General features: G+C 39.4%; 2 protein-coding genes across 3 annotated transcripts; both read right to left on the bottom strand.

Moving 5' to 3' along the window:
* Nucleotides 1-788: 788 nt before the first annotated feature.
* On the bottom strand, nt 789-5,061 carry LOC5518357 (major facilitator superfamily domain-containing protein 6). The gene has a single exon (XM_001638271.3). It carries the CDS (start codon nt 4,926-4,928, stop codon nt 3,270-3,272), a length of 1,659 nt encoding a protein of 552 aa, XP_001638321.2. The 5' UTR covers nt 4,929-5,061; the 3' UTR covers nt 789-3,269.
* Nucleotides 5,062-6,399: 1,338 nt separating this feature from the next.
* On the bottom strand, nt 6,400-13,202 carry LOC116602023 (zinc finger protein 37). 2 transcript variants are annotated; one of them, XM_048734482.1, is made up of 4 exons: nt 13,018-13,202; nt 11,008-11,142; nt 10,187-10,462; nt 6,400-10,090 (listed from the first exon to the last, which is right to left on the bottom strand). In XM_048734482.1, exons 2-4 carry the CDS (start codon nt 11,134-11,136, stop codon nt 7,799-7,801), a joined length of 2,697 nt encoding a protein of 898 aa, XP_048590439.1. In that variant the 5' UTR covers nt 11,137-11,142; nt 13,018-13,202; the 3' UTR covers nt 6,400-7,798. The 2 variants fall into 2 exon arrangements, with proteins under 2 accessions (XP_048590439.1, XP_048590440.1); XM_048734483.1 differs by lacking the exon at nt 13,018-13,202 and adding an exon at nt 11,684-11,939.
* Nucleotides 13,203-13,263: the final 61 nt, after the last annotated feature.

Raw genomic sequence — 13,263 nt, forward strand, 5'->3', positions numbered from 1 at the left:
AAGACCCCTGACGTCAATCGAGGTTCCTTCTTATTCTTATGTAGTTCGAGTTCGCTTCGTTTAATCAAGAGTAAAAACGGCTGATACTCAAGAATTTCGCTTTTAACGCCCGATTCACTTCAAGAAATGAAACTTTCACCCAAGTGGAAGTCTGTTTCTTCAGAGTGGTTAGAATTTGCAGTGATTTCCAACCTGTTGTCCGTATTTTGAAGAGCTCAAGCCGTCCTACAGAAGAACTATAAATTTGCAAATAGTAAACTACATATTATTTTATAGAAATTGAACTAAAAATACTAAAAAAAGATATAATATAAGGACAAAAATATCAAAGCAAGATTAAACAACCTCATAATTCAACCAAAGATATTATTTTGAAGGTAAGATGGGATCTGATCGGAGTCTCTGGTGAAAATGTGTACAAGTTTTTTTCGCGTGAGGTGTAATGTTTGTCTACTGGTTCGATTTGCAGTCAAGAGGTTTCTAAGCTACGAAATGGGGTCTGTACCAATTGGGAGTCAACAGTTTGCCCGGATTATCTCGAATCAGATGCGAAAGGAGAACTATAATGCGACGGGATCGTCTGTATTACAAAACGAGCGCTTGGAGAAGGAAGAATTCAAAGCGGGGCAACCAAGCGGGATATTCAACATGGCGTCCGCAGCTTTCTTGTTGTTTACTCCAAAAAGCCAGTTCGGTGTTCTGCAAGCAAAAACAGCTTCTGACTATAAGCAACCACTCTATGTCGAAATTGAGTTTCCAGGTACATATTTCTTATTAGTTTTCTCGCGTTTTTGGGGGGGTGAAAGGTTAACATGACTTCGCTTCGGTTGTCGCGTAAACGTGACTTGAATCATGTCTGTCTTTCGGTGTCAAAAGTTAGTGTTTATTTTTGTAGAGTAAAATCACTTCATTGACATGTTTTTCTTGTTGGGTTTTCAGTTGATGACTTAAAGGACAAGAACTGGTAAACGGCTTGCATAACAATTAAAAGCGTTCGTTTGAGTATAGACGAGATATGTATTTTTTTAGAGACTAGTAATTTTTTGTTTTTCTTTTACAATGAGAAATATATGCAAGTAAAATAGGAGACTGATCTAGCCAAATGCTACCATTTTTATGGCCCTCTAAGTTTTTACCATTGCGTTTTGATTGTCATTGTTCCGTATAGCCCCCGGGTGCTTAGTCGACTTTGGGCTCGGTGAATTCATACACAATTACCATATACCGCCCATTATTTTATGCTATTTCACCATCGATATCCTTTGCAACGAAAAAAAACGTTTCAATGCCGTGGACATTACACATGCTTCATCTTTTATCAAAATCTGATAAGTTCGGCTTAATTCGTTATTTTTTTATGGGGTGTTGAGGTATTTTGTCCTAATGATTTGCCACTTCATTAGTCATGGATTCATCATCATGCCATGCTTCAACTGTTTCGGTACAATGCATCTCTTGCTTAAGAAATGTGTCATAACGTTGCTTGCCCGTGACATCATAGGGATATAGGTTACAGAACAAACAATTGCAACAACAGAAGCAACAATTTTTGTTACGAGACTCCACTAAATTCTTCCCAAACTAAGATGTTAAGGAAAACATGTTTTATGCTGGAAAGTTAATCCTTATTGTTTCCCACAAATCTATTGTTAGGTAATGAGTGCTAAACGTGAAATATGATTGAACTAAGAGGGCCGTAGAATTGGTGCAATGCTTACAGTAAATAGCAGTGTAGTATTTAAGGAAAGTATTGGACTGAGAAATTATGATTACATGGTTGCAAATGCTGCTCTTCAGGACATGTGTCCGTCTCTGCAAAACATGTGGCTGCCCTATTTAACCCCTTCACAATGAGGACTACAGCTCAATACTTATGGTTGGATTAAGAAGAGTGTTTCAAAACAAATGCATTAAAGGGCACCTTTAGACTCTCATCCTTTTATGTAGTTTTGCAGCAACATGTCCTGAGCAGATATTTGATTTCTGATTGGTTATATTGATGAGGTCAGGCATAGCTAGGACCAATCAGATTGAGCTAAACCTCTCTGAATTTGAATGGTCGTGATCCACAATCCAGGCCTACTTTGGAGACTGTCCTTTTCATGTGCAATTCCAAATGTACATGCATGCAAATGGACAAAGTCAATTGGTTAAATTTCATCTGCGTGTAGAATCATACATGAAAAGAACAGAATCTAAAACTTGGCCTCCTAGTCCCTGTTCATTGGCTTGCTTTTACTTTGCCTGTTAGCTATAAAAGGGACAAGTTCAGATTAACCATAATTTATTTTATCATTATTTATGTAGATAGATTACTATACATACGTATCCTATCTGTGTGCTGGGTGGCAGAACTTTAGATTATGTTATTCTTAGTAGCAAATACCTTTTACTGTGTAGAGTTTTCTTTAAAGAAGAACCCATCTATCTCTGCATTAAGCTAAGGCTGAACAGTAAAATAGTCCTTGTTGTGTTTGTCTATAGCATCAGTCTAGTGATAACTCATCTAGGGTTATGCTTTATAAGAACATTTTATTTATACATAATAGCAAACAAACCTCTTGACTTATAGATAATATCTTGGGCAACCTTTCAACCCACTCAAGGGTCACTGCCAAAGCAGTAACAGAAAAGAATAATTGGGGGAGGTTCACCCTGTGGATCCAACCAAACTTTTTTATTGGTATGTTTTTGTACTGATGATCTGTGAGTGATTGAATTGTTGAGGCAAGACAAACTTTGGTGATCTTATAGAAAATTTTGACGCATCCTCTTGTGTTTTTTTCATATATATATGCAGATTCACTGATCAACCAAACACTGACTAAATATTAATTTTGCCATCTGTACATAAATTAATACATAGAATAGTATATTAGTGGTGTTTTATTTAGACATTGTTTAACAATATTTCAGTGTGAGATTAATATACTATAACCAAGCTGATTGAGGTGTGAAGTTATGAATAAATATTTAAAATATATACAGTCTCCATTGTCATTCTAAGGTTTTATTTTGGTATACTATATTTACTAAGTGACCAAGTGCCCTGAACCAATACCTTACGTATCTGATTTTCAAAAACCTGTAAAGCAATGCTTGAATGAGGCAAAATTGACAAACACTACTCCCACACCTCTCCTGCCCTTTTTTTTTAATATGGAATATAGAAAAAAAAACATTTGGAAATGACTCTGGAAGATCTGTGATTAGGACACAAATTAGACACGAATTTAAGGTATTTTTTAGGACACGAATTAGACACGAATTCAAGGTATTTTTTCATAATTATTTGGGTCATTCACAAATGGTGAGACAGCATCCACTAAAACTGTATACTGATCTGATCTGCTACACATATACATTATCCCCAGTGGAATAAACCCAATTCCTGCAAGCACAGCTGTACCTCTGAACAGCACCCTTGCCCCATAGGGGTGATAAAACATCCCTCCAATCACCCCACCCATAGCCATCCCAAGACCCAACTGCACCCCTGATACGATACCCTGCATGGTGGCCGTAGCCTCTGGGGGTGAATAGGTCTTGGCGAATATCACTGGTGAAGTTTTCATAACTGCAAAGACAAATCCATAGAGTGCCATAGCAATTAGGATCAACCATGGGTTATTGAGAAAGGATAATATTATCAGTACTCCAGCCAGGCCAAGTAGGGAACTGGCCATTAGACCCCCAACTCCAATCTTTTTGTGGAGTTTGGTTACCAGTGGGTAGAAGAATGTAGCGGTGAATGACATGACTGTTTCTGTGAGGCCTAGCAATAGCTGGGTGCCATGCAAGTCTTGTGCAAACCATAAGATGAATGCAAAGATGACACTACTGACTATGCCGACAATCAAACAGACCAGTAGTCCACAGATGACTGCAGGCTTGCGCAACACAGCCTTCACTGGCTGCCAAACCATGCTTGACTTCTTCTCCATTTTGAATTGAAACCCACACATCAAAACAGTCATGATGACACTGATGCCAAAGAACATCACAATGGCTGTCATGAAGTTAGGAGGTTCAGGATGAGGGGTGTGGGAGGGGTGGTAGAAATAGTGCACCCCTCTTGTTTGATCCATTGCTAGGCCAGCAATAAACGCCCCTGTGCCAAACCCTAGTGGAGAAAACATCCTTTGTTTTCCAAACCCAGCAACACCGACACTATTAATACAAGCATTGTCCATTAATGGGAAGAAGGAACCAAGAAAGAACTCCCCTGTAACAACAGCAATAAGACATAAAGCAAATATCTGATGGCTGGTCAGTCTTGGGTTAATGCCGTTGTTCTTAGATTCATTAGTCTCCGAGGGCTCCATATGTGTTGAGGTTGTGTGACTTTTATAGCTGGCACCTTGTAAGGTATCATTTGCGTTCTCCCCGGTATTTTGTTCTGGTGTCACGCTAGTTTTAGCGTGACTATTCATTAACATCGTATTTCCTCCAAAAATCCCGCTTTTGGAATGCCAATGTTTATACACTGAAAACGCGCTCGTTGCGTTGTAAAATTCTTCCATCGATCCAGACGTTCCCAAATCCATGTTCCATCTAATATTTGCCGTAATATTACTATAGTTCCCAGCGCTATCAACATCCATTTCATGTACAACCAAGACTCCAGCCAACGATGAAAAACTCAGTGTAGAGCCAATCAGAATTACTATCAACACAACCTTGTACCTTCCTGTTCGATCAGCCAGGACTCCCCACACAGGAGCGCTGAGCAATCGCACGAGTAGTCGTATAGCAACGAGCAGACCGGTCTGAAACGAGCTCATTCCTAGTTGACGGTAGAACACGGGGAGGAATTTAAGGAAACAGGCTCGGCCACATAGATTGAAGAAGTAGAGAACTTTGTATTTGAATGTAAGTGGGTTAATAGCAAAGCAAGGTCTTGAGGGTGAGGCATCGCTAGATTCCATCGTGCTTGATGGAGACGCTCGACTTACTTTATCATACGCGGCGGTAATCCAAGTTGCAGTTTTAAGTGATTACGTGACATGGTGATTCAAATTGACCAGGTCTCACAGTCTCTCGTATAACCTCTAATCATGAGGCGCGTACACAGGAGGACAGGTGGGGGGATGTACACTGTTACACGGGAGGATCATTCATTATCACGAGGGGGAGGGAGGCGTAAGGATTTTGATAAAAGTTAGGACCGAAATTAATGCCCTCCCACCCCCCCCCCCCCACCCCTCCGGAAAACCGAAGAAAGAAGGAGTAAAGGAAGAAACGGCAACGTCAAAGGAAAGTAAGAAGGGTAAGAAATTGGCTGGAAACATTGCACTCTTTTTTTTTTTTATAAGAACGTCTAATTTTCAATTGAGGCTGGGCCGTTCTTATTTTTTGGAATTTTTAAGGCTGAATATGTTCTTAATGATGTTCTTAAATTTTAGTGTATATAAGAATATTATAATACTCAATGAATTATTAGGAAGAGAATTACACTAATGACCAAAAGCAACAATAAGGTTGTTACTATGAACACAATTCGATTCTGCATTTTAAAAACGCACCAGGACTAAAAAAGAAAAAAAAAATTCTGTATCTCAACCTCGGCATGTTCTTAGCATTAAAATTTGGTGAACTCTCAGCCTGGACGTTCTTACAAAAAAAGGTTCCTATAAAAAAAAGAGTGTAATTCAGAAAAAGTTAAGGCGACTAAATCCAGGTTGTCAATCCAGGTTGATGCTACAGATGATGCAGAAGAAGCAAAAACGCTTGTCGATTTTCTCATTGCAAGAAAATAAAGCTGCACGAGAAAAGAGAAGAATAACGCGCTTATAGCATTTAAACGTTTTGTTTATATTTCAAATACACTCTTTTTATTTATTTCTTATTTATAAGAAAGTCCAGCCTGAGATTTCACCAAATTTTAAGAACATACTAAGGACATGCCGAGGCTCAGATAGCAGAAACCAAACCAAAACTCGTTTAATAAACCAAGAAGCGTCTGATTTGACACTTGGTCAAATTATATAGAAGAGACAACACACAAAGAAATAAGCCCCCCCCCCCCCACTTTTAAAATAAAATAAGCTTTCGATGCTCCCACCTTAGACCTCGAACATTTCTCGAGGCCCCCCTTTCGATAAAGAAGGGGTTTGGCTCAGTGACAGATGGGGGGGGGGGGGAGGTAGTTTTTTTTTATACGTTTGAATTTTCAGGGTGTTTCCCAAGGAAGTATGTCTGTGTTAAAAAAAAAAAAAACACAGCAAAAGAGATAGGTAGGGGAATGCTCTTTTTCACATAACAATTTTCTTCAGCAGCCCAAGAGGGTGCGAGGTTAAACTCTGTTGGTGGGTATTTTTTTTTATTTTTCCATATGATACTATGAATGTAAAAAGCTTAGAACTTTACAAAAGTTGAACAATAAATAATAATTCAATATGCAAAACTTGCAAAGCGTACTTTATTATAATAATCTTTAGGGAGTGTTTATTAAATATCTCTCCCTTAGAGCTAGATTGTCAGTACAATAAATATTAATATAGTACGATAAATATAGAGCACATGTTAGCAGTTGCATTCTAAAAGGACGCTATTTTATGATTTCCGCTGATAACAGTGTAGTATTGTACGACCAGTGCCCTGGTTGTCCTGACAACCTAGAGATCAAGAATGCGCGAACAGTTTTGGATTCCACTATGCACACTGAAAGCATCAATTCGGTGCGTTGAGAAAAATTTTACGTTTAGAATATAACAAGGCAAATGTTGTGATCTCGCTGGTACCCAAGATCGGTTCGCCTGAAACCCGCTCACATATCTCTATGCTTCATTAGTATCTGTACAGCGGGAACAGTGGAATTCCAAACCAAACTATTAAAAGCTATTTAACAACTTAATTTACGTTTCTAATAGAAACAATGGAAACAGAAATACTTTAGAAACATTTCACGCTATGAAAAAAAAAATAATATACGTTTGAATTCCTGTAAAAAAAAATATTTTGCTTACAAAACACTGGATTCAGTGCGTTGTATAATTCTTGGTAACCAAGAACGATTAAATATAGAAAGGAGGAGTAGCCTGGAAAATCTACCCATATATTTTAATCGTTTTTGGCCCCCATCTTTTCCTCGTTCCTCATTTTCGCGATGCTTTCGTTTTTACGCTGTACGCCTTGTGCCCCCAAAGAAGTATCATACCAAAGACTATAAAGTTTCTTTGGTCTGCTTCACACTACGGGCAATCCACTCAATTCTACAAAGAAGTCTTAAGCGTGCTAGCGTGATGCCATAGTGAACTCTCGTCTGAAATTTGTTTTTTTTCTTCAGAGATTGAGCAAATGGCAGATGTAACACACTATTGTTTTCCCATTCTATATACACCTATTTCAATTAAGTTTGTCTATAAGAAAATGGAAAATGAAACAAATTTTCGCCAATAACAATGTTTTAGTGTATTGAAAATGCGTTTCATTCATTACAAGGGCCTCGTACAAGACTTCTTTTCCCTAACCAGTGGCGTTTGGCATTCATCATTTTCCGTTTTCTTATAGTCAACCTTAATTGAACGTGTCCGTCGATAGTCATATCGTCCCAGCCTATTTTTGCACGTTTGACCACATCCCACATACTGTAAGGTGAATGTGGCGCACCAATTTTCGCGTTCCATTCCGAAGTTTTGTCCAAAACATTTATAAGGGGTTGCTTTTCCATTTCCCCGATGTCTTTTTTTATTTTCGCGCAATTCACAACATATCCACGTTTACAGTTAACTCACAAATGTACCTGATACACACTTGTGCCTTTTAACCGTTAATATAGTTTTAGTAGTCTTGGCATTTAAGCTTCATTATTTACCCGGCGACGGAGAATTTTGCGACGATGCACCTTACTCATGTGCTGCTTAACCTTATCGGCACGATTAAACACTTTGCTGCAGAACTCGCACTCGTGATTTCCCGCCTCGTGTGTGAACGAGTGCACGTACAAGCTATTTCTCCTTTTAAAACTCTTCCCGCACTTTTCGCACACGTACGGTCGCGCATCAGAATGCGTTTTCTCGTGTACCCTAAGAGATTGCTTGGCCTTGAAGCGCTTGCCACACCAGCACTTAAACGGACGTACAGTGGAATGCGTCTTACTGTGAATCCACATATTCGTCCTCCGACCAAAGGCCCTGGAGCATCCTGGGAATTCACACTTAAAGGGTTTCTCACCAGTATGGACGCGCACGTGATTGGCAAGGGAATCGCTAGTGTAGAAACCACGTTCACACACAGTGCACTTGTGAGGTCTTAGTCCACTGTGCTTCATCTTGTGTAGAGTCAGGCTCCTTACCCTGTCATACTTCTTATCACACTGATCACACCGGTATGGTTGTTCACCGGTGTGGGTCCGCAGGTGGTGAGAATACTGTCTTTGCTTCAAGAACACCTTATTGCAGCAGGGGCATTCGAAAGGATCCTGGTGCATTCTTCGCATATGCCCTTGCAGAGCATCCAGACTCTTGTAACTCCCTGGACACTTAGTGCATTTGTGCGTCCTCTCAGTGGTGTGAACTGATAGGTGCCTTTGCAGTTTGTAGATGTCTCTGAATGCATAGTCACAATGTGGACATTGGAATGGCTTAGTTTCTGTGTCGTCTTCTCGTTTATGTTTTCGGAGAGAATTCTTGATGTTGCACTGCTTTAGTGCTCTTGTTCTAGTAAAGTATGGCCCTTCGTTAGCTGTATCATCTTGACGCCCAAAAGTCGTTTGGGACGTGGGTCCAGAGGGTGCACAATAATAGCTATGATCGTGGTTGACTGACGCTTCTAACAGGCCCTGACTAGTAGTACAGTCTTCATTACCCATAGCCTCGCTTCCACTTTGTAACCTGCTCGATGAGTCAATCTTATCGCGAGGTTCACTTCTCTCACCTTCCTCGTCATCTGAAGATCCTAGAAGTTGAGCAAACGATTCAAACTTGAGAGTTTGGCGTCTAGGATGCCTTTCTCGTCCAGGGTTCCCATCCATCTCACGTTTGACGCGAGAGAAGGAATTTTGAAGCGGTTTTGTCCCAAAACACCAATATTTGGTCTGCATTTTTCTTTTCTGATACAATAGACTAGAATAAGGCCTTCCACTCGATTTTTGTTTTGTCACTTCTTTATTTATAATCCCCCTCGCATTGCTTGTTTCCGAGTTATCATCCTTGTTTTTTTCTAGTTTGTCTTTACCCATTTGATTATCACTGTGTATGTCCCTCGTGGATTCAGTTGTTTGGGCGGTATCATCATTATTTAGGGCTTGGGCTTCAAGGAGCTGACTTTGAGCAGCACCAGCAGCACTCCGCTGACCAGGAGCCGGCTCACCATAACACACTTCCTCAGGTGTCCTCAGGTTGTAATTGATCAGAGAACCAGAATTGTCATCCTTGCCATCAGCATTTGAACCACTTCTTTCCTTAAGCTTGCTGAGACAAAGGCTTTCAAGCTTACTTTGACCCTCAGCGGAGCCTATTAGAATTGACATGGTGTCATCCTTCACCTGGTCGTCATCCTCGTACATCTGCTCCAGCCTCTTTCTCTTGCCGGTAGATTTCCTATGATCCCCTGCACTAACTTTACGAGATACGCTAACTTCATTGCTAACTTTACGAGATACGCCAACAGAAGCAGAAGTGTTAGGCAAATTCAATGACCTCAAGATATTTTCCAAGTTCTTTAATCCTCCCTTGACAATAAGGACTGCATCACCTGGGTCAGCCGTTCCTGCATTTACTTCAGTAGATACAAGTAAAGCACAGTTGAGCAACGTGCTCAAAGGGTTAATGGAATCAACTCCGTTTATATCGGTTTCACAAGCAGTAGATCTATATGTTTTCACGTCAGATTGCACATCAGTGGGCACTTTATCCACATCAATAGCGCAGATTTTTTCTGAGGAATCATTTCCCTGCTTCAGTTCAGTGTCGTTATTGGTAGAAACCTCACGTTTTTCATGGCTGTCATCATTGCTTGTTTGGCTTTCATTGATAATTATTTCTGAGTGCATGCTTTCATTATGTTCTTGGTCATTTCCGTTAATTATGCTGCTAGAAGTTTCTTCATTGATTGTTTGGTTTTCAGTGATGATTGTTTCTGAGTGCATGTTTTCATTATGCTCCACATCATTTCCGTTAATTATGCTGCTAAAAGTTTTTTCATTGCTTGTTTGGTTTTCAGTGATGATTGTTTCTGAGTGCATGTTTTCATCATCAAATTCTTCATCATTTCCGTTAATTATGCTGCTAGAAGTTTCTTGACAGCCAGAAGGGACTTTTCTGGCACGTCTTTTGACTTTTTGTCTTCTCCCAATCCACTTGGATCTTTTCTTTCTCTTTTTAGCCGTTGTTGCGTTAGTGGTCATGGCATTTTTAGCTGCTTTATCATCATCAGCATCATCAATACATGTATAACAATCATTATGACCATTATCAGCCTGTATACCAGGAAGGAAAACTTGGGAGTTTATTGCAAGGCCCTGTTAATTCAAACATAATGATTAACAAAATACAGTATATGCTTGCCTACACACAAATATAAAATGTGATATTCATGACTGATTGCAACTGATAAATGATAATGATTCATTTATTAATCAATGATCATCTTGCTAATCGGGTGAACACATGGTACTCACATATGGTACTCATAATAACAATCCTTGTTATTATGACATCTGAGACTGACAAGATGTCCATAACATTCGAAGAACATTACTTAGATTAATGACTATCAATACACAAGACAATTCTCTATTTTAGTGTGTGTTCTCTAATTTATGTTTTAAAAAGGGTCCAGCAACAGAAAAAAACCAGAAATACACCATAAAAATATGATTTTTAGCAATGAAGCTCACATTTGTAAATGAAAAGCTTTAGTTACAACCTCCCTCCTAAATTTCCAAGATTGTTGCTTACAAGATCTGAATTTCTGTTAAATTAATTCTTAGCTTTTTTGTGATGATGATGACAATGATGATGATTTGTTTACTACTTGCCTTTTGCACTTTATTATTGCTCTTACCTCGCTGGTTACATTTTCTTGTTTATCAATGGGCCAGAGATGTTCCCCTGTCTTAGGATTGTGGTAGAACAGTATCTCTCCAGACTTGCATTTGCATGCAACCCATTCAGTAGAATCTGGTTCACTCATTTTCTGCTACAAAACCATAGAACAAATAAAGGTTAAAAATGTTCTAAACACATATCCATGTTGACTCCAGAAGCCAAAATGTATCTCTTCAAATCAAAATAAACTTTTCTCCCTGCCCTTGCATCACATCCCCCAGATAAAAAAAAATGAAGCAAGTCTTAAATTTATGGATTAGGATCTTTGAATGTAAAAAAGACCATGAGAGTTGTTAGGGGTAAAGCCAGAATTTGCTAGGGAGGGAGAAGGGGGAGGTATGCGATAGATTGATTTTACATGCCTTCTACCAATCTATGCAACTGTCTAAGGGCACAAATGAGCAAGAGCTGAGTTGACAGCTATGGGAGGGGGGTTGGCATGAGCTTCCAGTACCCTCTCCTAACGCCCTGTTTTAGCAAATAGAAAAAAAAAAACATTGGCCATCATTTAATTGGGATAGCCTATGCCTTTAATGGTCAGAAAGGAAAATAACAAAATTGAAGATTGGATATTTTAAATGTAAAAAGTCTGAATTAAATCCAAAAAAAATATTTCTTCACTTAAATTTTACCTGTCTAATATTTGTATACTCTGGGTACCAGAGCCTCCAGACTTGTTCAGTGATACTCAGCCAAAATGCCGTGACGAGCAAAGCAACGAGGCTCTGGGCGGGCAAATAGCTTTTTTCAGTTTCAGTCTGAAATTACATGCCTAAACAGGTTTTGTGAGTATGATGCCAGTCACACAACAAGAGAGCTGTAAGCTTTGAAAGTTTTGTTGTTATTTTCATTCTCAAGTGATTAGAAGTATCACTGAATGGCCCATGGAGAAGGAGCAACTCGTAGAATGTCTGTGTATTATTCTTTAACAGCATACCTTACAATAAGAAACTGCCGGCGAAAGGCAGCTTCAAAACTAGAGAATGTAAAGGAATCAGTGATAGATAAAGATCCAAATCAACAAACGTAAGGACATGTGAGCAATCGAGAGGGATAGGTTAGAAAAGCCTCAGAAAGTCACCATTCGTGCCCCGATGCTGGCGGGCTTAGCTCGATCTTCAACTTCACCTTCGGTACAAACTGCAAGATCCCTGCAGCTCCTGCCCAGCCAGCCAGAGAACAGCCAGAAAACAATAAGGAGAATCAAGGACTGTTGAAAATAGCGTTGAACTCCAACTACCGTAAATGACCTAATAAATGTATGGGGGCGTTTATTATATTTCGATGGTCAGAGGGGGGCGTTCATTAGATAGGAGGTGTTTATTAGAAAGGGGCGTTCTTTACAAACTATCATTTGTTTTTAAGCTGGCAGGTAAGGGAGTGGGGGAGGAGAGGGGCAATTATTAGAGAGGGGCGTTCTACAATTTTGTAAGCTTAGGGGGGGGGGGCGTTTATTAGATCAGAGGCTTTCTTTAGATAGGGGGCATTTATTAGGTCATTTACGGTATATGCGATTGAACAGCCGAACTTTCAACATTTGCAAAACAAACTAGTTTTTTAAGCTGACCCCAAAGATGGGTATATTGACCAAATGTGGCTTTGTGTTACATCGTTGACCAATCAGCTGCAGAATACAAAATCTGTATTTCTGGAACTGAAAAAAGCTATTCGCCCATCCAGAGCCTCCGCGTGTTTTCCTATTGTTTGAGATATTTACAATTTTTTTCGAGTGTCCGATAATAGGGCACTGTCCGATAATAGGTACCACTACCTTAATGGGTAATGACCATGCTCAGGCTAAGTTCAAACGTCGTATTATCCATGAGCCGTATTCAATGCAAATGCATGCAAATCAAGATGAAACAATCGACTCGATTCATTTGGATGCATTTGCATTGAATACGGCTTATGGATAATCCGACATTTGAACTTAGCCTTAGTAAGAACACGTATCGTTGCAACTTACCTACGAATTAGGCGATCAATTTCGTGTTGAACCCAAAATTAAAGGAAAGAGAATAGCATTAGACGCCTTTTCTAACCATAGAAAGTTTTCTAGGCGAGTTTTTCTTTGAAAATGAACCAAAACTTTACAAAAATTACAGAAGAAAACTCAACCTCACACACAACCTAACCGACATGAAACAGATGAACAAATATGGCGAGTCGACCGCGCGGGGTCTGTGTACTATTTAGAGGCACTTATTTTATT

Source organism: Nematostella vectensis, chromosome 11 (genome assembly GCF_932526225.1).
Source record: "Nematostella vectensis chromosome 11, jaNemVect1.1, whole genome shotgun sequence".
Lineage (NCBI taxonomy): Eukaryota > Metazoa > Cnidaria > Anthozoa > Actiniaria > Edwardsiidae > Nematostella > Nematostella vectensis.

Bases quoted from the DNA above. Each gene is read 5' to 3' on its own strand.
- LOC116602023 (XM_048734482.1), bottom strand. From the start codon at position 11,136: ATGAGTGAACCAGATTCTACTGAATGGGTTGCATGCAAATGCAAGTCT. The intron at 10,463-11,007 runs GTAAGAGCAATA...TTGAATTAACAG, and splicing joins AAGAAAATGTAACCAGCGAG to GGCCTTGCAATAAACTCCCA. The intron at 10,091-10,186 runs ATGCACTCAGAA...CATAATGAAAAC, and splicing joins AAGAATTTGATGATGAAAAC to ATGCACTCAGAAACAATCAT.
- LOC5518357 (XM_001638271.3), bottom strand. From the start codon at position 4,928: ATGGAATCTAGCGATGCCTCACCCTCAAGACCTTGCTTTGCTATTAAC.